Here is a 12,499-nt window from a genome sequence, read left to right on the forward strand (position 1 = left end):
TTTTCATGCCAAAAACGCTATTTCAAGTCCAATTTCTTTGCTTTGATGTCTTTAATTGGAGCTTTCCATTCTTATCCTGACATGCTAAGAAAGTTCTCAAAGGCCTTTGAAATGCTTTGAATAATACTCTTCTTTTAAATTTACTATATAATGCTTCGTTGTAACTCTTTATTGTCGATCCAATATAAGCTTTACGACTTCATTGTTAAAATGCTGGCTATACTCACTAAATATGCTAACTTTCATTTAAATCCATATAATTTAATACTTTGTTATATTTATTAAAATTTGAAATATTTTTTATTTTTTTATTTAATTTAATCTGAATCCGACATAAATCGCACGACGAACCGCTTGTTATTTCACCAACTTCTATTAGTAATACTTTTTCATCTTTGTTTTAGCATAATCATATCCTAAAAATAAAATACTTTCTTATAGTATCATTGATTTTGTATCCACGTAATATTTAATGTATTTGAATATACTATAATAAATATACGATATGTATATCAATCTTATCAATTCATGTAACAATAAATTATTAACTACGAAAAAAATTTATAACATTACAAATTTGAAACATGAAAAAAAAAATCCTAACTGCCAATTTAGTAACTTTACGTCATTTCTTTTAATTATGAAATTTTATCTTTCCAAGTAAAGCACATTACATTGAGAATCGATTAATACCGAATTCTACTATAATTAAAATTTATAATCTTAACGTGATAATACTCTACATCATCTTCACGTGAAGGACAAAAAGAAAATGTTATATATTTTAAATCAAAAGAACAACTCCAACTTAATGAATCCGAAAAAGTTTTTCAAGAAGCATGAATATATAAACTTTAGTTTCACTCCCCAGCAGTGATCTTCTTTTGGTACAAAAGGCAAACTCATTGGAGAATTTCTTTATAACTATAGAATGATTTTAATATGCTTTCTTCTCTCCATAATAAATCTAACATGTTATGTCTTGAATCTTAATATAATACTATTAGTTGTGAGTGTCTCTAATTTACATTGGTGTATATATATATATATATATATATATATTCATTTTCAAAGATGAAAACATTTATTATCATATTTTTTTTGTGTTAAGTGATTTATTCTTTATTTTATATTAATGTTTGTTTTTTGTTTCTAAAATTTTAACTCGTTTATATATATATATATATATATATATATATATATAATATTTTTATTTGTATCAAACTTCAACTATTTATATTTCAAAATACTTCTTTTCATTTAATTTTTTAAATTATAACTACAATTAATTTTACATATTTATTTAAGTTGAATAATTTGTATATGTTAAGATATTATATGTATTTATGTTTATTAATTAATACTCCATAATATAGGAAAATTTTATTTAAAAAATTAATAAAAAATATTAACATCAATCCTTATAATTAATTTTAAACATTAAAAACAGTAAAGTAATAAATATAAAAGTGCAATAAAATATATATTTCTTAAATGAAAATGCAATACTTTTAAATGCTTAAAATTAGTCTTAAGAATTGATGTTAATAAAATTGATAAATGTATTTTTGATACCAATTAATAATAATAAATTTTAACAACAATATTTAAAGATGATTTAAAAAAATAAAATAGATTAATTTTATTAAAAAAGAAATACTTTTTACATTAAATATAAAAAATATAATGAATACCTTTTTTTTTTAATAAAAACTAATAACTTTTATTTGTTTAAAATATAAATATTATATTAGAAAAATAAAAAATATTAACCGGTACTCATAAAGATACTATTTAAAAAATCAAAATTAAAAAAAATATTATTGTATCATCTTTTACATCTTCTAAAGCATTCTAATATAATTTTTAATAAAGATTTTCTCTTTTAAACTTTTTTTTTTATCTAGTACCACCACTAATTAGGTAGACCTGACTTAAATTGAACTAAAACTATTAATGTTAACTAGAATAACTGATAAAGCGAGATGCAAATAAATAGCTAACAAATGAGTTAAAGATTGCAAGCCACGTGCTTTTCTCGCGCCATCTGTTGCCACTTAGCTCTAAATTTCACTATTCACTATAAATATTACTAACTTTGAGAAGAAGATTAGAAGAACCCTCAGCAATCTCAAGAATCAGAACAAAGAAAAAGATAAAGAAAAAGCCAAAAGTAAATAAAAATAAAAATCTCTATATATATACAAAGCCAAAATAAAAAAAAATATCACCGATCTGAAACTTGGACGGGAAAGAAAGGCTTGTTAGCGCAACTCCAAGCTCCTCTCTATCTCTCTCTCTCTCTTGCACTGATTCACCGTTCTCTTTGTTTTCTTTCTCTCCGAAATTACGAAGGAAATCAATCCAACTTAGACAGTGAAAAAGGAAACAACAACAATGGGAGGTTTTGCCATGGGTTCTGCCTTTGATTCCAAATCTGGGAAGATTATAATGGCTGCTTTGCTTTCGATGATTGTTTCTTTTTATGTTGGCACCCTTTTTGGCAACAATGCTCCCCTTTACATTTCAAACCTCACCTCTCATTCTTCTTCTTCTTCTTCTTCTCCTCTTAACAATGTCTCTTCCAATGGTAACCCCCTTCGCCTCTCCTCAACTTCAAAGTTCCTTTTTTCTCTTCTTCCCTTGTTACCCTTTTTCCCCTTCTTGCAAAATTTTTGCTTTTTGCTTTCTGGGTTTCACATCAACTTCTATTAGTTTCGAACTTCAGTTTCTCTAGATTGCTTATATTTCTAAAATAGAAAATAACCTATTTACTGTACCTTGGTACTTTTTTCACTGATCTGCAATCAAAATTATAATTTTATATGGAAAATCACTTTAATATTGACCAGCATTAAGTTTATTGGAGATATGCAATTAATCCCTGCATTAGGTTGCTTATTTAATTAATGTTGAGGCCTAACTGAGGTAGGAGCTAGAAGCTATCTGCGTCATTCAGTATTTTTAAACTTTAAGATTCAAGTAATTGAGTATTGAAGAGTAGCATGTTAGCTCTTCCTAGAATGATTTTATAGCTGTCCAATTCAATTAATTTGTATTTTCTATGTAATGGCAACTGCATTATATGCCATGGATGTACACCAGTTTGGTTGAGTTGCAAACAGTAGTTAAATTACATTTCTTTGTGGGATATGTGAAGTGTCGGTGGCTTATTAAAACTTGCAGTTTCAGATTGCTACTTTGTGGCTGATATACAATGTATTTTTCACTCTCACAGGTACTACCAATTTTTCTAACAAAGTTGTTTTGACATACCGGAAAACTCCCCTTGTAATTCCAGAAACTGGGGTGGATGTGTGTCCTTTGATGTTCAATGAGTATATTCCGTGTCACGATGTATCTTATGTGGCAACATTGGCTCCAAACCTTGATTTTTCTAGGAAAGAAGAACTGGAGAGACACTGTCCTCCACTTGAAAAGCGCTTGTTTTGCTTGGTTCCTCCGCCGAAGGATTATAAAATACCTATCAAGTGGCCTCTTAGCAGAGATTATATTTGGCGAAGTAATGTGAATCATACACATCTTGCAGAAGTCAAGGGAGGCCAAAATTGGGTCCATGAGAAGGATCAGCTCTGGTGGTTTCCGGGAGGTGGTACCCATTTCAAGCATGGGGCTACTGAATACATAGAGAGGTATATACAATTGACTTATTTAAGTTCACTATATTTCTTTTTCTTTGTGGAACATGCTGATTTTAGAATTGGTTTTTTTTTTTTTTTCTTTGTTTCTTTTTTTATGATTTTATTAGCTTTTCTAGTTACATTGGCAACTATTATTCATTTAATTTTTCTGATAAGAAATATCCATGTGTGGAACAACTTTAAAAATTGGGCTGAGGATGGCTTTGTGTGAAGATATGATCTATGGTAATTTGCTATATATCAAATTTAATCTCATTTTAGTACCGTTAATTCTGGTGATTATCCACTGGGAAATTCTTCTTTCCTTTGAGTAGATTTTTCTACCAAGAATTTGAGCATCTAGGATTGAGTATGTGGAGAGAACAAGTGAACATATGATCTATCAGTCTATAATAGAAAATGCTAAATGTTAACTCATAACTCATTTTAATACACTGAACGACCTAATGCTGTGATCTACAGAGAATTCCTTATCTAGAGGTTGCTTCTTCTGCAAATAATTTGAGCATAAGTTTCTTGAATATAGGTTTTTCTTTTTTTCAATCAGAACTTGTGGTTCAGTTCTTTGGGAAACTAAATAAATAGTTCTCACTGATCTTATTGAATTAGTAATAGATATACTAAGAAAATGTGACAAATTTACTGCTGCTAAACAGAAAAAGATGTGACTGCCTGGTTTATGGTTGTAATCTTCAAAGATGTAATCATATATGGCTTATGTTCATTTCAATATCTTGGGTCCACATTAGCTTGCGATCGATGGCCACTCTGCAGCTGCAACCATGATGCAACTGCAATGTATAAGACCTTAGATGAGAGGAAAGGATATGAAAGAGGATAGAAAATTTTGAAATCTAAACTGAAGAGAAATTTTAAATTTTTAGAAATTACTTTCTTCCATAACTTTCTCTTCAACCAAACAATTAAAAATCCTTTAAGTTTTGAAATTTTTTATTCCTCCCTATCGTTTTCTCTTAATTCAAATTGGCATTAACTCTTGAAAGTCAAGAGGGAGATCAATCATGGATAAACATGAACTTCTGTTTTTATCATTTTGAATTCTGTCTGGTACATAAATTTCTTGTAGGATTTCATGTGAAAGGAATATGAGATTTTTGAAGAATTCAACTGAAATTCTTAGACTTAACGCCACCCCAAGGATGTGATCATTTTGAGAAAATTGTCATAGGAATCAACTTAATCAAGGAAAAGTAATGGGGCCAATGGAATGACTAACTGTCTATGCTTTCAAGACTTTACTTTGGGCTTATGGATTTACAGCCACAAAGTAGTCTATTATATGTAAATTGCAGCATATATCCAAGCCATAGCTTTGTTGAAATCTGTGATTGTTTAGTGTTAATGAAACAGGCTGAAACCAGATGCACATTAAGGGTTATAGATTTCAATGGCCTCTATGAAAAATTGGTTTTTGACAAAACACAATGGTGTTGTTTGATCCATTTAGACAAGCCCATCTGGTTGGAAGGGTTTTGGATGTAAAATTATATTTATGATTTATTATGTTGATATCATTGTTTATTAATCATTTATACCTATAGTTTAATTATGTTGCTTGATTCTCCAAAATAACATGAGCATGGTGTTTGTGTAGTGTGAGTAGTTCATCACTTCATCAGTTTTCTAATGATGCTATTTACTGTTTTCTTTTCCTCACCTTTTCTTTTTAATGGATGCTTTGATTCTTGGCATACTTCCTTCAATTGAATAATGAAAGACATAGTTGCTGGCCATTTAATGGTTTGATGGATACAGGTTAGGACATATGATTACAAATGAGACTGGTGATCTACGTTCTGCAGGGGTAGTTCAAGTTCTCGATGTTGGCTGTGGTGTGGCCAGTTTTTCAGCTTATCTTCTTCCCATGGATATTCGGACAATGTCCTTTGCCCCCAAGGATGGTCATGAAAATCAGATTCAATTTGCATTAGAACGAGGAATCAGCACAATGATCTCTGCCTTGTCAACAAAACAACTACCATATCCCAGTGAATCATTTGAAATGATTCACTGTTCACGATGCCGAATAGACTTTCATGAACATGGTAATTGGCTTTCCTTATAATGTTCACTGCATATAATTTTCACATTGGAATAGTTGTATATATTGGCTGAAAACATACTTTATATGTAGTGGACAATAAATGAAGAGGCAATGTGATCTATTTACTCTCTTTGAATTTGAATAAAATGGTATATCTTGAAAATGTGTCACTGCCTCCCTTACAATTTAGTCCTTGATATGAATTATGTATAGGATTCATCCTTTAATTATTCAAACTTGCTTCATGTTAATCTGTACTCAAGACAGCAAAAAGATTAACTTGAAACAAGTTTGAATAATTTAAGGACTGAATTGTGACATTATTAGGAACCAAAATGCCACTATACTCCCTATTTATGTATTAATGCTGTGCTCTATTGTTGTTCAATTTTGTTTCTGCTTTACCATGTTAAAAGTTATTGATTAGGTTATTCACAAGCTGATCAGTGCATAGCATCTCTTTATAAGTCTGTTTCTCTTAAAATTGATTTCAGTTATTTTGTTTGAGATATGTCCCTTACAAGGTGTTGGCATGACTTTCCAATGATTTTTTTGGAGTCCCCATTCTAAATTATAACTAATGTTAACCAGTTGAAGGATGTGTGCCATTTTAACATCTTTTTACTCTGGTTTGTGCAAAGTGCAATTTTCTGTTATATGTCCCTTCCTGTACAAATATATTTTCTAAATGAGACTTTAAAACACTCTATTTTTCAGGCTAAAATGTGAGCTATTCAATGTTCATTTTCAGAAAACTTTAGGGGTTCAAAAACTCAACAACTTGATTCCCTAAACTTAACAAATATTGCCATGTAATTCAAAATTAGATCCCTGTGTATGTGCTGGAAACACCCCTATTGAGATGCATAATTTAATTAGTTGAAGGAGTTGAGTTGTGGAGTTTTGAAGTTTGAACAATAGGTTGAGTTAAAATATACGACACTCATTAATGAATTAGTCCATATACCTAAAAAACTTACATTTTATTTCTTATACGAGCATTTTGTTATGTTTTAATCTCTACTGTTATAACAAAATTAACGATAGAAAAAATCAAAACATAATATAACATATATATAATAACTAAAACATAAATATTTTAAATATAGGGACTAATTTGTAAATGAGTTTTAACTTTAGAGATTAAATGTGCATTTTAACTAATTATAATTTTTTTAAAAGTATAAAATTTGGTTGAGAGAAGACCTATATTATACTCAATATCATCTTCATAACATACTTGATTCTTAACTAAAAGACTTTTCTTTTATTTTATAGTTTTACCTTTTATATTATCTTAAGAGAAATGAATAAAGTATCATCTTTAATATTTTCATTATAGTTTTTTGCATACATAACTATCTTAATTTATGTATAATATATTTTCTATATGATATATTAATTTCTAAAAAGATCAAAGAATTTTTTATAAGAAAAAAATGTATTTATTTCTTTGGAATATGAAACTACATTGTTGGTCAAAACTTCAGAAGATTAACTTTATTACACATCTTAACTTTTTTATCATAATAATATACGTAAGCAGTTTTTAGTGCATCTACTCAATTTTATTAATTGATGGTTCTTTCTCTATCAATTTAAAAAAATATTTAGGTATAACTAATATTTTTCAACTATAATAATTATCTTTGATTAAAATATTTAAGTTTTTAGTATTTTCAAAATTCACAATTTTTTTATTTGATACCGCATACTTTATTTTTTCTTAACAAGTCTACCAAAAATTAATTTTTATTTATTGTTAAAATATGTATTTGGTCCCAATGGTTGACTATGTATACAAATTAGTCTCTATATTTAAAAAACTTGTGTTTTAGTCCCAATACAAGTGTTTTATTATGTTTTGATCTCTGCTGTTATAATACTGTTAACAGTTGGAAATAAAATATGACTAAACACACAAGTAGAGACTAAAATGTAAAAAAAAGAAGTTGAAGTATAGGGTCAAATTTGTAAACGAGTATCAGCTACATAGACTAAATATATATTTTAACCTTCTAGAACAAACCTATGATTGAAGTTTGTTTCTTGCATTATAGCTTGTTTTTAATAATTCAGTGGTAAGCAATCAAGGGAAAGTAAAAGAAATGGGAAAATAATTTAGTAAGTGCTTACATCATTACTCACAATCTAACTTGACTTGTATAGCTTAGAATTAGATGCATTCTTTTCATCATATAATCATCTTTTTTTCATTTTTTTATTTTTTATTTTTATAGCATGACCCGGTAGAATAGGTGCCCAAGCCTTGCCCAATTGGTCCTATTCGTTATTTCTGTTATGAATTTAATCTGGATAACTGGTACAATAGATGCATGGTATACTTGTCAAAGCTACAAAAGCTGGTGAGTTTAGCCATATCTGATTGGACTTTGCTGAATTTAGAGAGAGAGAAATAGAAAGGGGGAGATAAGATGAAATTTCTGTAATGAAATTGATTGATTGTACAGTTCGTAGGATATGTAAAGCAAATAAACATATAGACTCCATATTCTATCAACTAAATTGGGGACTATTTCCTAGGCAGAGTAAATGGGTGATACATCCTGAATGATAGTTCCTACGAAAACTAAATGCATTTAACATGTGCTGCATGAACTCATTTAACATGTGATATATGAACTGCATGTTATTCTAACAGGTTTGTTTTGTGTCAATTTATTTTGTTTGCTGTAGATGGGATTTTACTGAAGGAGGTGAATCGCCTTCTTCGCCCTAATGGATACTTTGTTTATTCGGCTCCACCTGCTTATAAAAAAGTTAAAGATTTTCCTGTCATTTGGGATAAGTTGGTGAATTTGACTACAGCAATGTGTTGGAGACTCATTGCTCGTAAAGTTCAGACAGCAATATGGATTAAAGAAAATGACCAGTCATGCCTTCTGCGCAATGCAGATAAAAAGCTTATAAACCTCTGCAATCCTGCTGATGATACTAAACCTTCATGGAAGATCCCACTTAAGAACTGTGTACAAGTTAGAAATTCTAAAACAGATTCTTACAAGTTTCCTCCTAGTCTCGAGCGGCATTCAGTGTTTTCTGAGAAGCTTAACATGATAGGTCTGCTCATACTCTTTTGTACAAGTGTGAGAAGCTAATTTTCATTTTCCATATTTTACACTTAACTTATTCCTAAATTATGCTTTTCCAACCTTTCTGGTAGTGATCCCTGCTCACACACACGCATGCATGTGCACACAGATTCAAGTGGCCTTAAATGATGGTTTTGGTTACAAATATCAGTTAGCAACATATATCATCACCGGTAGAAATTTCCATGACTGTGATTTCAATGTTTATGCTTCATGATGCATATGATTTGTTATTATCCAATCCAAAAGGGCTTGCAAATAGCTGTAGATAATATTCAGGTCCTAGCTTTTAATCAAATGCACAATCTGCAGCATAGAAGATATTAGCTTTACTAACATTATCTTTGGGTTGCATTGTGGGAACATCATTAGTTAATATTATTTTAATGCTAGCTTTTCTCAAGCTGTGAATAGTTTTGTCCAGAATCTTCCAAGTTAGGTGAAAACATAGTTGCATAAATGATAAACAAAAGAAAAATAGGTTTGAGGTGTAGGATCAAGGTAACTTGGAGATGTTTTGTTATTTTCCTGAATAAAAATAATATTATCAGTGACAGACACATAGACTCATATTAGATAAATTAATAAGTATTTATACCCTCCCATAAGTTAAAATCAACTTATGTATATTTATTTTATATATAAGCTTTCTTATTTAACTTCTTTAAAACTTAAGGAATATAAGTTGCATTTAACTTATAAGTTTTATTCAATTTTTTATATTGGTTATCTTCTCCTATAAGAAGTTATTTAGAAGTTTATCCAAACTGTGCCATATTTGTACCCTTCTCCTTGTTGTCTATAATGAAAGTATTCTTATAGGATCGTGTATATATTAATGACATATTAATATAGAAAGAAAGACATTCTGTGGTCTGTGCCCTGGTTTTGAGTGGGGTTGGTAAGAATTAATACAATCTAAAACAAAAGGACTACTATTGTTTAACTGTTCAAGTGAAATTATAAGATAAATCAAGCCCTACTGTGGTACACTCAATCACTTTCTGTCTAATGACCCTTTAACCTTTTTAACAACAGGTATAAATCAAGATGAATTTACTTCAGATACACTCTTCTGGCAAGAACAAATTGGTCATTACTGGAGAATGATGAATGTAAAGGAGACAGAAATACGCAATGTGATGGATATGAATGCCTATTGTGGTGGATTTGCTGTTGCACTAAATAAATTCCCTGTTTGGGTAATGAATGTAGTTCCTGCAAGCATGAAGAACACTTTATCTGGAATTTATGACCGGGGACTGATTGGAACATTTCATGATTGGTAAGACTATGCAAGTGATATTCTAAATAGTAAACACTTTATTAACACGTATTTATAATTATTATTAGTTGACTGTAGCTAATGTGGATGATAACTTTACATTAGGTGTGAACCATTTTCAAGTTACCCTAGGACATATGATCTTTTGCATGCCAACTACCTCTTCTCTCACTACAAAGCACAAGGGGAAGGTTGTTTATTGGAGGACATGATACTGGAGATGGATCGTCTTATAAGGCCACTGGTAATCACTTTGCTAATGAAATCAAAGTAGAAGTTAATGTGTTGAAATGAAAATAAGATTTTTGGTCAAATCTAACTTCAATGCTTGTAAGCTTATACAAATCTGTTTTCTAGCATGCATGATTGTATGCATCGATGTAATTTGGAGAAATACGAAGCCTGAAAGTTTCCTCCCATTGTCATTTGATTAAACAAATTAATGTTATAGAAGATTGAAGAATAAATAGTTGCATAATATTGATCAATTTCATTTGTTTATTTATTAATTTATGCTACAAGACTGTAGAATTTATTGTTGCATAATATTGGTATCAATATAGGGTGCTTTGAATATTCAACTTATTTAAGCGCTTATTCAATAATCTTTTTTTAATGACAACTTATGCCATAAATTTAAAGATAACACTTATTAGGATAAGCTGAAAATAGTTTTTTTTTTTTTTTTTTTGACAAGTTGTACAAAGAAGCTTGTTAAAACATGTTAAAAATAGGTTGAGTCAAATAATTTTATAAACTGTTCATAAGTTCTTTCAAATAGGCTCATAGTGCTTATTTGTTCAGTTATACTTTCACCTATGTAAAGTTATCAAATGTACTCATAATTTCTCTATCCCTGAATTTTTCGTTCTTTATGTTGCAACATAACTTTCATTTTTTATTTATTTTTTCTGTGGGGGGTTAATAACTCAGCTCACTTATTATCTGCAGGGATTTATCATCATTAGGGATGAGGAAGATATTACATCAAGAATCCAAGATGTAGCCCCAAAATTCATGTGGGATGTGGAGTCACATTTGTTAGAGAACAAAGACAAGAAAATGGAAACTGTTTTAATTTGTAGAAAAAAGTTTTGGGCAATCGTCTAAGGTGATTTGACCTGAAAGCTTTTTCCACGTAGAAATTATTTCTAACCACACGGGTAATTTGTAATGTTAGAAGTTCTTATGTATTTGCTGTGTTCATTGTTTCACGATCAATTTGTGTAGATGTCTAGAGAGCCCACATTTTGTACATGACTTCTCTTTCAATTTAGCAATTATGAATAGAATGTTGTATACTCATGTCCATTCTTTTAATGTTCGATGTCTATTTTGTTCTCTGTGCTTATTAGAAATAAACTTATGAATCGTAAGTTATTTTAAGGCCTCATTAATTTTATTTATTTACTTTTGTGATGCATCGACTCATACATTGTTAAGTGTTTCGAAGGTGTTAAGAAATGCTAATTGGCAATCTTCTAATCTTTCTATATGGGTATCCGTATATATCTATAAAAATTGAAGGGCCACTATAGAGCTATCATATTGGTTTTTTCATCTCTTGTTTAAGTTGATATAATCTCCAACACTTTCATTATCTCGTTTCATTTTAACATAAAGAGTAATTGTTTCTTGAACTCTATTTAATTTAGGTGTTGTACAATTTAATGTTATGGTTTGGGATAGTTTAAATTTAGTTAGATTAAGTTGACAAAATATGAGCGTTAGTTAATGTCCACAGTCATCCTATAATTGATATCCACTTTATCTCATTGAACATGTTATGTTATGACATGTCTAACCAAAAAGTCAACTGGATAAGGAAATTGGCTTTGAAATCTACATTCCTCACAATGCATAACAGTTGACAGTGACAGCTCAAAGCCTCTTAGACTGTACTTGGCCTGGTTATGACCCAGCCCATGCTGACAAACTATATTCTGACATGGATTCTGATAGAGCTTTGCTTATGCAGTATGATAAACATAACCATGATAATTCATGAAATATTCCAAAAAATTATATGTACACAGTCATGCAACATTCCTTTATCCAATAATTTTAATTTTTAGATAATTAAATAATATCAACATTTATTTATTATTTTTTTTCTCTTTACCTTTGTCTTGCTATTACATTACGTCACTAATTGTAGACCTCTTCTATTTGTTTGTGTCTGTAGATATAAACATCCTAACACTCTTGGAGTGGGTACTGACTATTTGCTTTATCCATAGATGATGACATAATGCATTACAATGCGTTTGAACAAGGAACTGATGTATATTATGGTCTCTAAATGTAGCAGCTAATATTATTTTATTTCTTAAAAGCTTTTGTTTATGCAAATTAATCATGTATAGGATAAAAT

General features: G+C 29.7%; 1 protein-coding gene across 2 annotated transcripts; it reads left to right on the forward strand.

Moving 5' to 3' along the window:
- Window positions 1-2,226: 2,226 nt before the first annotated feature.
- LOC113872550 (probable methyltransferase PMT6) lies at window positions 2,227-11,502 on the forward strand. Of its 2 annotated transcripts, none has more exons than XM_027510181.1 (7): window positions 2,227-2,590; window positions 3,239-3,653; window positions 5,439-5,728; window positions 8,425-8,808; window positions 9,879-10,125; window positions 10,231-10,369; window positions 11,077-11,502. In XM_027510181.1, exons 1-7 carry the CDS (start codon window positions 2,398-2,400, stop codon window positions 11,233-11,235), a joined length of 1,827 nt encoding a protein of 608 aa, XP_027365982.1. In that variant the 5' UTR covers window positions 2,227-2,397; the 3' UTR covers window positions 11,236-11,502. The 2 variants fall into 2 exon arrangements, with proteins under 2 accessions (XP_027365982.1, XP_027365983.1); XM_027510182.1 differs by having other exon boundaries at window positions 2,235-2,554; window positions 3,245-3,653; window positions 11,077-11,356.
- The last annotated feature ends 997 nt before the right edge of the window (window positions 11,503-12,499 follow it).

Source organism: Abrus precatorius, unplaced genomic scaffold, assembly GCF_003935025.1.
Source record: "Abrus precatorius isolate BTA unplaced genomic scaffold, Abrus_2018 Scaffold7, whole genome shotgun sequence".
NCBI lineage: Eukaryota > Viridiplantae > Streptophyta > Magnoliopsida > Fabales > Fabaceae > Abrus > Abrus precatorius.